At 39.2% G+C, this 17,818-nt stretch overlaps 1 protein-coding gene across 2 annotated transcripts in view; it reads left to right on the top strand.

Moving 5' to 3' along the window:
- LOC136717074 (latent-transforming growth factor beta-binding protein 2) overlaps positions 1-17,818 on the top strand; it is a 102,124-nt gene that overhangs the window by 72,505 nt on the left and 11,801 nt on the right. For both annotated transcript variants that reach the window (XM_066694542.1, XM_066694541.1), the window contains exons 16-31: positions 1,610-1,735; positions 2,737-2,865; positions 3,653-3,772; positions 6,053-6,175; positions 6,414-6,536; positions 6,657-6,782; positions 7,205-7,330; positions 7,450-7,575; positions 7,979-8,101; positions 8,320-8,445; positions 8,543-8,668; positions 9,472-9,597; positions 10,274-10,399; positions 10,658-10,783; positions 12,705-12,827; positions 13,305-13,433. In XM_066694542.1, coding sequence (XP_066550639.1) covers positions 1,610-1,735; positions 2,737-2,865; positions 3,653-3,772; positions 6,053-6,175; positions 6,414-6,536; positions 6,657-6,782; positions 7,205-7,330; positions 7,450-7,575; positions 7,979-8,101; positions 8,320-8,445; positions 8,543-8,668; positions 9,472-9,597; positions 10,274-10,399; positions 10,658-10,783; positions 12,705-12,827; positions 13,305-13,433 — 2,004 coding nt within the window. The remainder of the gene's footprint in view (positions 1-1,609; positions 1,736-2,736; positions 2,866-3,652; positions 3,773-6,052; positions 6,176-6,413; positions 6,537-6,656; positions 6,783-7,204; positions 7,331-7,449; positions 7,576-7,978; positions 8,102-8,319; positions 8,446-8,542; positions 8,669-9,471; positions 9,598-10,273; positions 10,400-10,657; positions 10,784-12,704; positions 12,828-13,304; positions 13,434-17,818) is intronic.

Below are 17,818 nucleotides of genomic sequence, written 5' to 3'. Positions count from 1 at the left end.
AGCTTAAACATTGTTTTGTTCAGCATGCCAAAGGCGTGTTCTGCATTTAAGAGTATATATATATCTTTAGGAATACAATTTGTATTATTATTTTAACTAAGCTTGCGGCTAATGTGGGGAAATATTTGAATGTTTCATTGTGTCAGCATGGACTTTTTTTGTGAGGTCTGATAGGCGCAGTGCAGGTATACTTTGTTCATGAACCATCCCTGCCACAGACTGTTAGATAAAGGACACTTATGTTTATTTATCTTTACTTGGGTTGCAAAACCAGAAACATTCAAATGTTTTTACTCAATACCGTGTATCCCTCTAGATATCCAGAAAGAGAAGTGAAAGGCTTTAGACTAAAGCTTTAGACAGTGGTGGAGACTGGTTAGAAAAGATTAATAGATTAGGTGGAACAAATACGAGGACTAATTATGCTTAAATGAGGTAATGATGTCAGATGTCTTCATCGTAGTTACACAGATCCCTGGGCTTTGTTAAGTTGCATGAATCTATTCCTGTCCATTAAGAATGGTTAAACACAGTTAAGTTGCAACATTAACTCTATGGCCTTGCAGCTTAGCATCTGTTTGTAGGTATCCAGGTGTTTTAAATGTGTGTGTGTGTGTGTGTGTGTGTGTATATATATATATATATATATATATATATATATATATATATATATATATATATATATATATATATATATATATAATAAATGGGCAGTGTTGCCTGGGTTTGACCATTTTATGTAACAAATCTCCACCACAAGCCATCTTGGCTCCACGCTGCTTAACTGAATAGAATAATGATCTAGCAGGAAACCAAGAGAGAAGTTTGCCAGTTGGAATGAAGTATAAAGTTGCTGTCAGGAGCGAGCCAAAGGTTTTAAAGACTTTGCGGGCCCCAGTAAACATATAAAATGTAAGTGTAGGGATCACCAGTCACTTTTCTGCTGGGAAGAACCTCCAGTGATTTAAAACGATCAAATTAAAACATAGATACCAGCAAAGCAGCAGAGTTTCAGCACACAAGTTGGCTGGGTTACAGATAGCTGCCACCTGTAACAATATTGTGTAGCGGTGAAATCCAGCTAAAATACTTCAAGGCCACTGTGCTTTTGTAGAAAATTGAGTTTCCGATGATATGTTTTCTTTCAGATTTTGAATGAAGCATCCTAGGTAGCCGAAAGTAGAGTAAATCCTCACCCTGCAATATGTGGGGATTACCAGTCAGCATTTCTTTAGCATTCTTACCTTTTGGAAGAACATTTGGTTATGATTTAAAGTAAGCCATACAAAAAAACTAACCAGAAAATAAAAATCTAATCATTTCTGTTGATCTGTCTGGACCAGTTCTTTCAGCACAATGCTTCTGGCCAATTGCATTTCTGAAGTTCATACTGCTTCAGATATCAAGGCAGCTTGTGATCCTCTGAAAAACTTAGATTGCCTGCTGTTTATTCTCAGTGATTGTGTACAGTCTTGGATCAGATCTAAGTAGTTTTGGGACTGTTTACTTCTATAGTAATGCTCTAAAGGTTTGAGTTCAGGAGCCCTCAGCCAACCCATGACTACAGTGATATTCTTTACTAAACCTTTTGTGTTGCGTGTCATTCCAGATATTGATAGATGCTCCGCCACTCCCAATATCTGTGGTCATGGCATCTGTGTCCCCCTGCAAGGCGGTTACACATGTTATTGCAACAATGGATTTCAGCTCAACACACTACAGAGCCACTGTGTGGGTAAGAGCCATTGCGGGGCCTGGAGGCATGGGGGAAGCTTTATTTCTTAAATAGTGCTGTAAGGAACCATTTTCACTTTATGAATGCCAAGACCTTGAAAATCAGAGCTAGATTGAAACTGAAAAGCAGTAAAATCTAATAATACCCAACACTCTGGCAGCAGCAGAGGAAACCCAAAAGGATTTGGATCAAGTCCAAAGCAGGGCAGAGCCATCATGTATTTCATATAATTAGATGTAAAGTATTACATGTGGGCAGCAAGAATTTATGCTCTAAATAAGAAGAGGGTGCTGTAGAAATAGAGTCTGCAGTTTATGAGGGTGACATAGGTGTTCATGTTGACTCCTCTGCATCTTAATCTTGACTATATATGGAAGCAAGCAAATAAAAAAGGCAATTCAAAACTGTCCAATATGCAGCGGCTCAGATGCCACAACTGGTTTGTGGGAAAAAGAAAGTCACACAGAATTAGACAGTCATGAGATTTAATACAGAACTTTGATGTTGTGATGGTCTGATTATTTTCTTCAATGCCGTAATCTGACATTGACAGCAAAGCCCATCTGAGAATTATTGCACTCCTGCAGATGTCTAGAATGTTTGAATGTCTTGGACACATGACAGGCCGAAAATTTAACCATGAGGGAATGCAAATAAGAAAAGGTCATTTTTAGATTATGAAATGGTCTAGTACAACTTAATCTTAGACCGCAGGTTCCATTGTGGTTATCAGAAAGAATTGCCTCAGTCCCTTCATGGAAAGAGTGCAAAGAAGAGTAACCAGAAGAATCAGTATATATATGAATGCCAATTACATCATTGCTGCAAATTCTATGGGAAATTCTACAAGCAGCTTGATGAAATTATGATGACCTTGGAGTTTTTGTCTTAAGCTGTGAAACAACCTTTCAGATCACACACCTGCATCCTGTATAATTTTCTGTTGTCTATATTTCTTAAGAGGATGTGCAGTTTAAGTCTCATGTCTCTTTGGTTTATAGATATCAATGAGTGCAAGGGTGACCCCTGTGAAGGCAAAGGTCACTGTGTGAACAGCGTTGGCTCCTACACCTGCTACTGTTACACCGGCTACAGCCAGACTATCACTCAGAACAGGCGCTTCTGCCAAGGTGAGGCTGACAGCACCTGATTTTCTTTCTTATCTCAGCGTGCCCAGGTATTGGACCAGTTTTGTCTGAAAAAATATTTTCTGGTCTAAGGAAAAGTCATGCATGCTCATATTGTGATCTTTACTTGCATTTGGTATGTTTAACAATCTTAAAACATAAGTTGCATGTCTCGTAATATCGCCGTCTTTTTGATTGCACATAATTTGGAACACTTTTGCATAATAAAATATAACATCACTAAGTTTGGTACCTTCAGGGGAAATCACTTTTTTCCTTGATGGTTTATGATCCTTTATTTGCTTTTATTCTCATGTTTCCAATCACAGGGAACTGCGCCACCAAAAATATCAAAATTTAGCTTGAGATTTTAGAAAGTAGTCTTTCTTTCAAGAACACTTAAGACCAAGTAGGCTTTACATGCCAGGGTTTCCACTCTGACATGGTTTTGGAATCTTTTGTGTCCATCCTTTGCAATTGAAAATGTGTAATTGAATAATCTGATTATTAAATGAAACATTTGGGTATACTTCAGATCACAAGTTCTCAAATATTCGGTGATTCATAGATTAGCAAAGTCTGGAGTTGCCTTATGTCCACTTCTCTGTCCAGCTCTGATTATTACATTATATACATACTTAAGCCGTGTCTACACTTCAACAAAATCTCAAAGACATCAACAAAATCTCAAACCAGTTTAAATTATTTTGTGCATTTAAAATAATTGCTTTCCATGAATGCTTTTATTCAATTAACATTTACAGATTGTTTTGCTTTGAATTATCTTCAGATATCAATGAGTGTGACATGCCAAATAAGTGCCCTGGGAGCCTCTGTATCAACACTGAGGGCTCTTTTACCTGCGAGTGTGAAAAGGGCTACAGCAAGACAAGAAGGGGACAATGTGAAGGTATGTATATATGGCTCTCCCTATTTCTCCCTGTCTGTTGTGCCGTCTTTAGCGAGAGGAACGGCTTCGATTGGAGGGAGTATGATTACACAGTGGATTGCTCAATATGTAGCCTACTAGCAATGTGGCACCAATGTTTCGGAAATCAGCAAATCGCTTTCAGCAAGCTTGAAGATGTCTCATATCCCAGCTTAGTCTTTTTATTATATATTACTTATTACCTTTACTACTACTGCAGTTTGTGAAATTCCTATTTGTGTGTTTCCACCTCCTGAAGAGTGGAACCACGAAAGACACAACTTGGATTTCAAATTATGCTATTTGTCTCCTGTATCTTCCCCATCTGAAATGGACAGCAGGCCAGGGTTGGGCAGCATAAACCTGAAATAAATACTCATAAATATCTTTATGTATTTGTCATGCCCTCAAGAAACTTGTACAATTGAAAAGGAGCAGAAGATAAGGATATGGTTCAGTCACAAGTGGGGTTTGAAATCAAGTGCCTTTTGCCATTGTATGACCCAAGCTGGATATGACAAAATACAATTTTAAACTGAACAAATTCCTGAACTGAACACACTGCACTGTGTAATTCCCTAAAAGAACAGGTTACTGTGGTTGAATTGTTTGGGACGCTGGGCTCCTTTCTCAGGAGCCGCATGCTTTGTGTTTCTTTTGATGCCCCTTCTTATGTTGACAGTTTTCAGTGGGTGAAACGTTTTCATAATTTCTGCCGTCTCCCCACCCATCACCACCTCCGTACGAGACGCATATTGTTTAAACATACTGTCTTGTTATTCCTGATCTTTTCCGTATCTTTCTGCTCCGTAAGATTGTTTGTATTAGTTCAGATTGGGAGAGTCAAAATATTTTTGTTCTGCCATGGTCTTGAACAAACCACTTATTATTTTTGGATGGCTTGAAGAGCTTCAGTTAATCCTAGTCGGAGTTTTAGACTTTAGTGCTGCTCTGCACAAATTTCTCAAACACTAGTCAGAGAAACCTTATATGGAGACAAAAGGAGCCATGTATGCGCTGGCAATGCCAATAGGGCACACAATCTATTACTCACTTAATAGGATTTATCACAGAATGAAGTCTGTCACTGGTGTGCTACCAGGTAATAAACTTTATATTTAAGATTATGCTGATCTGGAAAAACTGTTAATGGTGTAAGTAGCTGAAGACTCCATCGGAAAAAAGTATCCATAGCTGCATTTTAACATAATAACAACTAATGTCTTATTATCTTTCGTCTTGTTCTAGAGGTGACATTGATACCATGATTTAAGCCATGACATTAATAAAAAGAGAGAGATCCTAATGTGAACAGGCTTAAAGTTCAGTCATGTTTCCCCCAGTTTAAATCCATCTGAATGACCTGCTCTTTTGTTAATGGTCCCAACATTTCCACCAGTAAATATATTTGTTTAATGTTATTCAGATCTCCAACTCATTTAAAAAGGCCATTTCAGCAGAAATAAATAAAAAGTAAAATAAATATGTAAGCTGAAACATTTGTTGTAATCCTGAACAGCATGAACGGCATTAGTGACTAAACAGCTGCATAATGACCATGAAATGAACCCTGAAAATTCAGACAAAACACCCTTCATAAAACTTCATTGCTATTCTGACAAATGCTAACTGCTATGAGGGTTTATAAATAATGTTTTTAAGATATATAAAACTTTGAGTGCAAATGCAGAGTATTTATAGCAGGTTATGCCAATCTTCATTAAGTAGATTTCTTCTTGTAAGTAGTACCCCATTGACTGCCAGTTGGATGCAGCTAATCTGCATTTTGAAACCTAAAACAAGCTACAGTCATCATTCAGGCTTATAATGGAAGGGCTTCAAAGTTGCTGAAAGATTTAATACAAAGAAAAAAAAAATTTAAGTGATGACTGCCAGAGTCCTGGCAAAGCGTTTGCCCGGAAAACACAACGACGATTGTTCTGAGTTTGTTTCTGTTTTTTCAGTGACTCTTTCTAGTATTTTCCTATTTTCCATATGTTAAAGCTAGGTAGGTAAAACTTCCAGGCACTGGTCCACACAAGCCCAGGGAAAGCACCTTCCCTTGTTGCCCATTTCACAGTGCAGTAACTATGCACAATAACAGTTCCCTGTCTGGGAAATGCTTAAATTCATAAAATATTGTTTTACCTCATGCTGAGGGATTTAGTTGAGTGGCAACCTACAGGACCTCAAGTCGGTTTGCTGTATTTACTCTTGCTCTGTCTGCCTCGGTCTCTCACATTCTGTCTTTTCTACCCTCAGATGTAAACGAATGTCTTCTCCCTGGAGTCTGTGCCAACGGGGGGTGTATCAACGTGGAGGGCTCCTATAGTTGCAGCTGTAGCCCAGGCTACCAGGCAACGACAGATGGCAAGAGCTGCCAAGGTGGGCCTTCGTGAGGAGCCCCAGAACTTCAGCTGAAGTTTCATTTACAACTTTAAAACATGACCTCACTTATTCTGATTATTATCATCATTTTCTTATATTTATTTGTTACATAAATCTCCTTTTTAAACGTATTACTCCACAGAACATCCTGATTATTCATGTTAAAAGGGTTTTAATCTTACACCACAGATTTGTTTTTTTATAATGTTATACTTCTATGTGCTTCCCATTCCAGATGAAGATGAGTGTCTCCGTCGTGACGTCTGTACTAATGGGAGGTGTGTCAATATAGAGGGCTCCTATAGATGCAGCTGTAAACTTGGTTACCAACCAACTCTAGATAATAAGAGCTGTGAAGGTAAGCCTCTGGAAATTCCAATAAATCTACATAAGAAATACTCACGTACAGATGTTAGACTGCATTTAATAAATAGTCACTGCACTGCACTATTTTTAATGTTATCCTTTTTGACTTTAGATGTCAATGAGTGTGCAACACGTAATGTGTGCCCCAATGGAATATGCACGAATACCGAAGGTTCCTATGCCTGTTCTATTTGCAAAACTGGATACAGGAGAGCACCAGATGGACAGAGATGTGAAGGTATTGTGACTTTGCACCAGTATGCTATCCAGTTGGTGCAGAATTTCTGACACTCGTATAAATTACATTTTGAATACAATATGTTATTCAGCCGTGATATTCAGTCATAATTTGCTCTGCTTGTAATGGTGGAAATGAATCACTGTGCCCGATATTTTGATTAAACGTTTCATAATTCTTAGCTGTTTGGTGGCATCTGCCTGACAGCACCATATGTGTTTCTTGGAAAGACGACTAAAGTTAGATTAGGAAGATTGAAGAAATATGCCAAAAACATTATTTTAGGAAAGCCGATGACAGATATATAAACGGGCGAATATTGTGCAGTTTGCTATCTGCATATTCGTTTTTTTTTTATTTAAGCCAATTATACTTTTTTTGTTGTTGACATGCTTTTTTCTTTTCTCTCGGGGTTCGTACAGATGTCAACGAATGTGCGTCCCTCTCTGTCTGCCCCAGTGGAATATGCACCAACACTGAAGGTTCCTTCTCCTGTACCGCCTGCCCTACTGGATATAGGCCAACAGCAGACAGACAGAGTTGTGAAGGTTAGCATCCTGAATTACTCTTCAATACTATTTCTCTTTAGCAGTCTTGGGTTTCATTTCAAATGTTTTGCAAAATGCCTGTTTTTGCATTCATGTATTTATTTTTTATATTTTTACAGATATTGATGAATGTGAATCCCTGACTGTGTGCCCTGCTGGAGTTTGCACCAACACGCCGGGATCCTTCTCCTGCATGGGTTGTACAGATGGGTTCAGGTTATCGGAGAATGGACGCCAATGTGAAGGTAAGGAGAGTGTGTGTAGGTATTTTACTGTGTTTAGGTACATATTGGTTTGTATCTTCTGGCATGTCTGTCGTTTGTGTCAGGATTGTTAATTGGGTGTAGATGTGTGTTCTCAGCCCATGTACATGTTTTTATTAATGCTGATCTGTGGAAGAAAACAAGCAACAATATCCCAATGAATTATACACAAATGATTATCCCTTTGTCATTATTTTCTCTTATTTTCTTTAGTTTCTTTGTAAATTCTCGTTCATCCTTCTGCTCAGCCTTTGTCAACCTTTTGTGAAAGTGTTTTCTGGTATCAAGTTATTTCAGCAAATTAGTTGCCACAGTATATTGTAATCCTGTCTATCTCTCTACTTGTCTCGCTCTCCATATCTTTCCATCCCTCTTCTACTCCCAGATGTTGATGAGTGTATTCTTCCTGGAGTCTGTACCAACGGGCGGTGTGTCAATCTGGAGGGCTCGTATAGGTGCAACTGTAACGTAGGTTATCAAGCAACTGCAGAGAGTAAGAGTTGTGAAGGTAGGCTTAATCACCGTGTGCGACAAATTCAGTTACACTGCAGATGCTGTGTTAAATAAACAAGCTACTGTTTCACCCCTTTTTTCCTTTCAATCAGGATTTAAAAATGGTATATCCGTGTATTCTTAGTTGTGTTTTTTCATCACCTGTGATCTGATGACAGTTATGTCTATGATCAGTAAGATTTGTATCAGGGTAATTGTTTTCTCGTCTCTCAGACGTGGACGAGTGTTCTGTGGCCGAGGTGTGCTTCGACAAGGTGTGCAGGAACACCATCGGTTCCTACTCCTGTACCACCTGCAGGACGGGCTACAGGGCGTCTGCGGATGGCAGCCGGTGTGAAGGTATCGGAAGGCACCGCACAGATGTTTTTTAAATCTTGTCACGTTTTCTGTTTTGGCTCTTGACTGTCCTACCCATCCCTCTGCTCTCTCTTCTCAGATGTGGATGAGTGTTCCCTGGCAAACGTGTGTCCCGGCAGGCTTTGCAGGAACACGCAGGGCTCCTACTCTTGCAGCGACTGTGAAGAAGGGTACCAGTTGTCAGAGGATGGGTTTGGCTGTGAAGGTAGACTAACATGAACAGATCTATCAAATCCTCCCAGTCAGTCAATTGTAATGCTTGACATTGCCTTTTATTTTAAGGCTCAGTGCTGCTCTAGCCACAGTGTAAAGCTATCATTTTACTGTGATTTAGGTTTGAGGTTTGAGGTCCGTCAGATTCGACACTGCCATTTATATTGTACTGAAATCAATCCTGATGAAACCTTTAAGGTGAGGGCTTTACCACAGATGTCCACAGCCTATTCTTAGACTGCTACAATTACAATAGGTGAAACAATAAAGTTAACTGGCATATAATATAAATGTTATATCCAGCTTTAGTGTATTTTTAGTAAGGGATCTTCAAAGATCATGTAATACAAAATCAGTACAGGTTTATTTGTCTGGTGATTATAAAACATCTGTAATAAGCTGTTCCTTATAATTCTTTCTTGTCTCACCCTATTAATGAACATCAGTCCATTCATTCTTTTAAAATAGAAAACACACCAGGATCCTACTCCAAAAGACTTGGAAAGGCATCGATTAAACATATGCTCGCCTTTAATTTTGTTTTTCCTTAAAATTGGTTTTAAAACGTTTCATGAAAAACATTACTGCAGATGGCCAACTTGATGCTGTCATTAGCTATATCTGTGCCTGTTTTTTCAGGCTTTGCTTTGTTCATTTTGCTGGGGCCAGACATATTCTATAGCTAGTTGTTTTTCATGTAGCGTGTGCAGATGAAGTGTGTCATGCCAAGATCTGTCTGTGCCTGTGCCCAGCTCTCTCTGTACATGGACATCAACTTGTGCCGTCTCTCTCCAGATGTTGATGAGTGCCTCTCGCCTGGGACCTGTCCCACAGGCGTGTGTCTCAACACTGAGGGTTTCTATTCCTGTTTGGTCTGTGATGAGGGCTATACACTCTCTGCTGACAGAAGCAAGTGTGAAGGTATTTGCATCCTTGAATGAGGGTTGCAGTGCAAGGCCACAAGATCGTGTGTCATTATTTCAATGTATTTTCATTCCTTTGTAAGAACGTAGTGATACTGTGTTTCTGATATCAGATGCCTACCCCTAATCCACAGCACAGCAAATTGAAAACAAGGCCAGGATTCCCTAATACTTGCGTGACTTTAAAATTATTTAAGTATCTGAATCATTTCTGGTATATGATATGCTGTTAAATTAAATACTTAAAATATTACCAAGTGTAATGTACAAAAGGAAAACTTCCCCAGTGGATTAAACATTTGGCAAGAATCTCACTGACAAGTCAAGGCATATATGCAATCTGCAATCCTTGGTGATTATGCCTGGGGTTTGGTGTTTGGTTCTCTCCAACCGTTCCTCTGTCTTTGACTGCTCCTTCTCAGTCCCGTGCTTGTGCAGATATAAATAAATGTGATGTCAGCAGCTGCTTCAGGGCAGAGCGAATCGACACCCTGCTGGCGTCACCGCGGCTTTGAGCTGGACAGTGGGTCTGCATGTACAATCTCTCACAGCAATTAGGCTTCCCACGAGCAATGGGAATAGCTAATGTTTTATGAATGTGAATGGAGAAAAACTGGGGAAGGTGTTCAAACTTCATTCTGTGCTTTATTTTGATCTTTTTGTTTGTTTTTCAGATGTTAATGAGTGTCTAAGTCAAGACATCTGTGGTCCTAACCGAGAATGTGTGAACACTGATGGCTCCTTCATCTGTCCGTGCCTTGCTGGCTATGCCAAGGTCGGCACAGGTGACGATTGCCAAGGTGAGGAGGCTGTCCAGTTGAGTAGGCCAACTGTGAAACAAAAGTAGGGTAACCTACCTATGAGAGAGCCTAAATATTGGTCCCTGTCACTTTCCCCCATTAAAGGACCAGAACCGTTGGACCCTTTGTCAGTTTAGTACGGCTTCCCACAAGCAAAGGGAATAAGTGACGTTTTATGAATGTGAACAGAGAAAAACTGGGGAAGGTGTTCAAACTCCATTCTGTGTTTTATTTTGATCTGTTTGTTTGTTTTTTTAGATCTTAATGAGTGTCTAAGTCAAGACATCTGTGGTCCTAACCAAGATTGTGTGAACACCGATGGCTCTTTCGTCTGTCTGTGCCCTGCTGGCTATGCCAAGGTCGCCACTGCCGCTGGTTGCCAAGGTGAGAAGGCTGTCCAGTTGAGTAGGCCAACTGTGAAACAAAAGTAGGGTAACCTACCTATGAGAGAGCCTAAATATTGGTCCCTGTCACTCTCACCTTCTCCCACTAAAGGACCAGAACTGTTTGGACCCTTTGTCAGTTTAGTAAGGATAACACTTTTATTCGGATTTATTCGGATTTTTTCTCATCACAGCTCACTTTCTACTCTTATAAAGCCTTTGGTTCAGAGTCTATGAGAAGTAACCTCGGCCATTAAGAGATTGGTAATGTAACATATCCTTGCAGTATCAGTTTCCCCAGTTTTCTTTCAATAACATGATTTTGATTGTACTTCTCTTGCCTGAGAGATTTTACTGAAAACCATTACACAGATTTCAAGTCCCACCTAGACTGTCTAATTTTATTATTGCTTAGGGCCTCTGTATCCGAGTTTCATTATTTCACATTGGATCTGGAAGAATGTCTCAAATGTTTGTCTTGATCCATTAATTAGATTTAAACCAGTCCCAGCTTGCTTGTATTTTTATCTTTAGTCATATCAATGGTTTTATTATGATATTTTATACTGGCTGCATAATACAGGTGTAGTTCAGTGTACATCAAGCGCCATGTTTCTATTGTTACCAATTGACTACGAGCAAATCCCAATTTCCGAATGTAAGATTTTGAGGGTAGTTGGTGTCATACATTTGTACGTCTATAGGATTGTAAAATGAATAATCAAACCAGGATATGACTCAATTATCTATTAGAGACCTAGTTTGATTTGTCCCTATTTTTGTAGCCAAAAAGCTGAAATCTGTTCCAAAAGGTTGTAACTGAAAGCCTTCATTGGATAAATAAGAATAGTGGATGGATCACATCACTGTAGTAACAATGAACAATAAAAACCAAGGCATTTAGCACTTGGCACCTTTAATAGCTGTCAGTTTCCCTCTTCCAAAAAATTAATTAACATCAAGAGGCAAAACTAATTATTCATAGCTGACACATGCAGTGCTATTTTCCATGGCTTGGCTCTCTATAAGTCAGTTAACAGTTACGGTTCATAGACCCTCTCAGTGTGAATATACAGAAGGTATGCATTAAAAAAGGCCTTTCTTATTTTCCTCTTGACATTGTGTCGTGATCCAGGTGCTCGGTACCCTCGCGGGCAGGCACTTGGCTGCATCTGAACATTGATTTTTGTGTTCTCCCCAGGGAATAGTTGTCTGAAGCATTAGACAACATCTACAAGGTCGTATTATGCAACTCCAGTTGGCCCCCAGCCACAGAAAATATTGGAATTTAATTATCCTATAAATCAGTGGACTGGTATATTTTCATTGTCTGCTTCGCGTGCTTCATTTATGGCATCGGTGTGGACACAATGAAATAAAGACTTTACTTATATATTGGGCTGCGAGCAGTGAGCCGAGTTAGGATTTTCCAGGGTGTGATTTAGTGAGATGGTGGTGCCAGTTAAGCTGAGAGTGGAGAATGGAGTGTTCAGCATGCGCTTACAGGTGGACTGGCGGTTGAAGCGTCCGATCTGTAGTGGTAAAAATTAAAGCAGGTGGTGACTAATGACAGGGCTGTAGCGTAATGGTTAAAGTGTCAGGGTCCATAAATGTGGGTTGCCTTCACATTTAATGTATATTTATATATAAATATTCAAAGGAAAAAATATTGCCTAAATGCAAACAATAGATATGGTTATTTAATGTTTTCCGCCCAACATTTGGAAAGATTAAAGACAGTGTTTGCCTAAATTGAAACACTAGTACACTGATAATTTAGTATACAATTAATTACCTCCATTGACTGATTGTCTCCCTGATGTGAAATCAAGGCTTTGGCCAATTGAAATATTTTGTGACCTCACTGAGATTTGACTTTGTAAGTTAGTTTTTTGACTTCTCATTTTTTGTCTACTGTCCAGATGTGGATGAGTGCAGCGAGGGGAGACATTGTTCCAACGGACAGTGCATTAACACGGACGGATCCTTCCAATGCAGCTGTGAAGCTGGGTTCAAGTACTCTCAGGACATCACTAACTGCGAGGGTGAGTGGCTGCATATTCCTCTCAGGTGAAATTGCTCAAGAACCAGAGGGATTGCTACAGGGATTAGGCCAAAATTAGAGGTCTTTTTGTTGGCATTGTTTATTGATATAATCACACCTCATGTTGTTATTATTACAATCTCTTCTTATGATCTAGTACAATGTGAAGGAGTTGGGAGGGAATTGATTTTCCTACAAATGTGTCAGTCTACATTCTCTTTATAGATGGGATATCTGTTGTGTGTGCTGGAAAAGTGTAAAGCATTGGGATAAATTCACCACAAGGGAGTATGAATTACCCTGTAGCGAAGCATAAGTGTTTTTTCCTTCAGTGGTTCTTTTCTGTTTCTTCAGAAGGTATTAGATTGCTGTGACAATATTTTTCTTGGGTTGGCCAACACAGTGCGTTTGACTTGTTTTGCGAGTGTGCTGGAAGGGAGCGGCTGGCCAGTGAGTGAGTACAACTTGGTCTCTGCAGATATGGATGAGTGTAAGGAGTTTGGGAGCGGAATCTGCGGCACCTGGCGCTGCGAGAACACTGTGGGCTCGTACCGATGCTTCATGGCCTGCCAGCCGGGCTTCTCCGGGGAACAAAACGGAGACTGTGGTAAGTATTCCTGCTCTTTAACGATCTTAACGATGACATGCCACATTTCACCAATTTGATACATAAGGTATGAACTGGGCCAGAGTTGTGGGGGGGTGGTTCTCACTGACCTTCTGATCACTTCTGCAAAGCAGCAATAAGAAAACCATTGGAGACGCGATCTCGTGTAGCCATATTTCATTACGTTTTTTTATTTCCCAAAGACTTCACTTGGTGCTAAGCATCAAAAATATGTGACTGAAAAAAAAAAAGAATGGACTCACATGAAGCAAGTCTTACTGAAGTGAATATGATATAGCAATGGAATTTAGGCCCTTTGAAAACATGAAGCAACTGTCATTTGAACTCCGTTGGAAAGATATTTGTTAAATAAGTCGAGCCTGTCTTTCTAACAATGAAAATAATTGACCCGCTTGAGGCAGAAGGGGCGCATGCAATATAATAGCTGCTATTCCCAATGAACAATAGATCAATGTTACCCTCGCCTGGGCCGGGGCATGTACACATGATTATCCATTGGCACAGAGCGAGCTGTCAACCCTCAGTGTCTGAGGAAAGAAATAGGGTCGTTTTGTCTTTTTCCAAGTATAACAGCGTTTTCCTATGATGACAGAAACAGGTGTGATTACTGGCAAGCAAAATAAACCATGTGCCTGTTTACACGGTGATTTATACATTTTGCAACACTGTCGGCACATTTCAAAAACAGCAAGTTAGTTGGAGGAAGATGTACAAAGCAAAAATGCCTATGACAGAATTGCTCTGTACTACATCTACAACAGATCAAACATATTTCTTCGTAAATAGATGCAGTACCTTGGCCTGGATTAAATCAAAAGCCCAACTCGCCTGCCAATTGCAAATTCTAGATGTGTCACTTGATGGCAGCTCTGTTCGTGCCAAAGGCTTGTTGTGTCTAGACACTGGAAAACTGACATCAGGTATCAACTCTACTGAGTTTGCCATTTATGGTTGGAGGGGGTTCTTTGCAGGTCTGCTTTAATCTAGGCCTGAATTTCTAAGACTAACGGATTCAAAAACTCAGTGTATCCATTTTTTATTTGGTACTGCGCCCTTCACACACTGTCACACATTTACAGTGGAGTCGCAATTACCATAATAGTCAAAATAACCATCAGGCGCAGAGGAGAGGATTACTATATATTTTAATACAGGCACTTTAAGGTCTTTAAAATTGGAACCTCTATCACATGGGCTTTGCCTATTCCACTGGGAAAAAAAGGAATTAGGAATGTACCTTACCATGTACCTTACCATGGAAAAACACAGATTCGCAATTCAGTTATTTGTTAGTGTTTTATCGCTTCCAAATGAACCACAAAATGCAAGTATGTTACCGTAATAATAGATTGTGTCTCACCAGGAATTTTGGATATGACATTGAGCTAAAGGCACTTCATAACCCATTTTAAGTAAGAAAACAAAGGTCTTATATCAGAAAATACTGTAGGAATTTTATTAATTTAACCAGGTGTGCCTTCAATAGCCGAAGAGTTTGGAATCATAATGAAATTTATGTGAATCCAAAAATGCAGTGCCAGAGTTTATGTTGAACAGAAGCCAGAGCTAACCCACTTGTGGATTATCTTCTCAGATTTGGACACATCTTGTCTGAAATCCATGCTTCGTCTAAAGCTTTATCTAAAGTACATTCAAAGATTTACAACTCTTAGTTTTCAATAACCTGTTTTTAAACTCTGATACTTGATATCCTAGTAACTATTGTTCTGTGCATTTTTCAGATATCAGATTCTATTATGGCCTAACCTAACCAGACCTTTTGAAACACATTTTTTGGCACAATAGAATGGACATAAAACAGCTTACAGACATCATTTGTTTTACTGAATTAAATTGTTTATGATTGTATTTTTCAGTTATGGATCTGTCTGTTCACTTTTTGTATCAATTACATTTATTGTCCTCAGCAGCAATAAAATAAAATGTTATGTAGCACAGCACATATTATAAACTCTCCCTTTCATTAACCTTTGTTTCATTCCACAAATGGTTGTAGCAGCCAACACAATGACAAGTTAAACAAGTTAAAGTACACAGAGCTTGGAGTGAAATTAAACCTTGTCATGGTTGAAGAGTTCTGCCACTGATGTGACGCCAGTTGTAGTGTCATCAAACCTTCTCTTCAGGCTACAGACTAAACAAAAATAATGCTTTATAATGTACTAAAAAAAAGGATCAATTCAGAGAACCATATACAACCAATTGATTACCATTTGAAACAACGAAGGCTTGTGCAGCATCCTATGGAAGGCGATAGAGATACTGCTGTCTTCCCAATAACTTGTTGCTCAGATGTGGTGTTGATTCAGTTTGAGTTTCTCCAACAGCATAAGACTAATAATGCTTAAAATTCCTGACACTTTTATTTCTAACGTCACCAAAGAACTGTTTATTTCCCCCTCTCTGTCAGATCTTTACTGGGTTATCTTTGGCTCTGTCTCTTCGTTCTCTTTTTTAGTCATAAAACAAAAGAAAAACTAACATTTGTTGTACAAGGGCATTGTTGCAGCAATATACTCCTCCATCATGACTGGGTCCCACCCTGCTATAAAACTGGCCACCAACAGTCCTTCCTCCGTAAACCTCCTTGAAATAGGCCAGTTGGGTATTTCACTCCCACAGTACCACTATTTAGGCAGGCGTTGACTCGGGGATGTGTTTATGCTTTGGCAAACTAATACTGAGCTTTTGACCTCTTTCCCTCTGGTACAGTTTCTGAGGGTGGGAGAGGAAAAATCTATCAGGCAGTGAGATAATAAATCCTATTTGCCATTGGTTTTGCTAGAGCATTTCATGATTCATTTACAATTGCACTTTTCAATCTGGTGGGAAATGCATTGCTAAATATACAGAGCTTTTATTGTGTATGATATCCATCAATAACTTTCCATTATCTGCATGTTTTTAAAGTGATATCAAGAGTATTTAAAGTAGGTTTTCCATTAAGTGTTCGCCAACAAAAGACCATGCTGGGGACAGATATGTTTTTAGTTTCTCAATCTTTCCTACAACAGCCCTTTGAATTATGCTCATACCCAGTGATTTTCTTCTCAGACTTTGAGCTCTCATGAGCTACCAAGCCAGATGGATGTAATCTGCTTGAGAAGAATAGTAAGAGAGTGGTAATAATGGCAACACAAGAGCAGAAGCAAGAGCAGCAGATGTCAGAATTCAGCGCAATGTGCTTCACATTAATACTGGGCATGTGAGGCTGAACAGCTTGTGCTTGTGATGAACTTCAGTTTCATAAATTACAATTATTTACACCAGTAGTATTACAGTAGTATTATATCTACCTGGCCATACTGATCACCTGAGCATACATTTGAAGCAGTGCGGAGATGCCCCCTCAATCATCCAATGGGCTTTGAGAGGGACTGCTCAGAGATGTAGAGTATTGTCTGCCATTAAAAATTAAAAGCTCCCCTTAGTGATATGGATAGTAAAGCCAGTTAATTATGGCAAGCCAAGTTATCATTTAGAGATGTATCTTGGGTTACATTTTAAGATATCTTTTAATATTTACAGATATCTGTAAATGTATTTAAGATATGTTTAAATATTTTAATAGATCTTAAATATTTTTGTGATATCTTAAAATGAAATAGAAATCTTGAAATACATTTCAGATACCTTTAAATGTTTTGAAGATATCTTCAAATGCACTTTAAAATAAGATATAATACCTGGAATTAATTGTAACATATCTGAAATAGTTATAGATATAAGTGCCAGTAGTGTTCATGATTTTCGCATTTAGTTTCAGAAGCACGCCCTAATCCAGGCTCGAATGTATTGTTGTGCATTTCAACACTCACCTGTTTGACTGAATTGTTTCCCAGTTATGTAACATTGTGTGAACCAGGCTGAGGCAGTCGCTCTGTTTTAGTGCATTAGAATGGGCTGTTCTGGAGGAGATGTAGTGTGCATCACATAAAACAATTTGAACCCCCCTTAAAAAACGGCAGCATTATAATCAGTCCAAGGCTTCTGCTGTCACTTCAGATTTAATCAGTTTGTGTTTTATTTCACGGAAGTTTAAGCCACTGTCTGAATCTCTCCCCATTAATCTTCCGCCACTGCAGAACTTGGCCCTCCCGAGGACTGTTCGGCTTTATGGAGAGACATTAGGATAATGGCACGTCCTGTCCGTGAGAGAGGATGTCTCTAAGTTTCTTTTATCACATCCATTTATTACTCTGCAGAGAAATGCAGTGTTCCTAAGGATACAGCCTTAATCACTCTCTTGAAAGGCAGTTTTACTGTGTGCTGGCTGTTCCATTCTTTTCATTTGCGGTGTGATCACTCCGTGTGAGGAGAGAGCGGAGAAAAAGGCCTGAGGG

The sequence above is a fragment of the Amia ocellicauda genome, chromosome 21 (genome assembly GCF_036373705.1).
Source record: "Amia ocellicauda isolate fAmiCal2 chromosome 21, fAmiCal2.hap1, whole genome shotgun sequence".
Taxonomy (NCBI): domain Eukaryota; kingdom Metazoa; phylum Chordata; class Actinopteri; order Amiiformes; family Amiidae; genus Amia; species Amia ocellicauda.
This window is presented reverse-complemented; position numbering and strand designations above follow the sequence as displayed.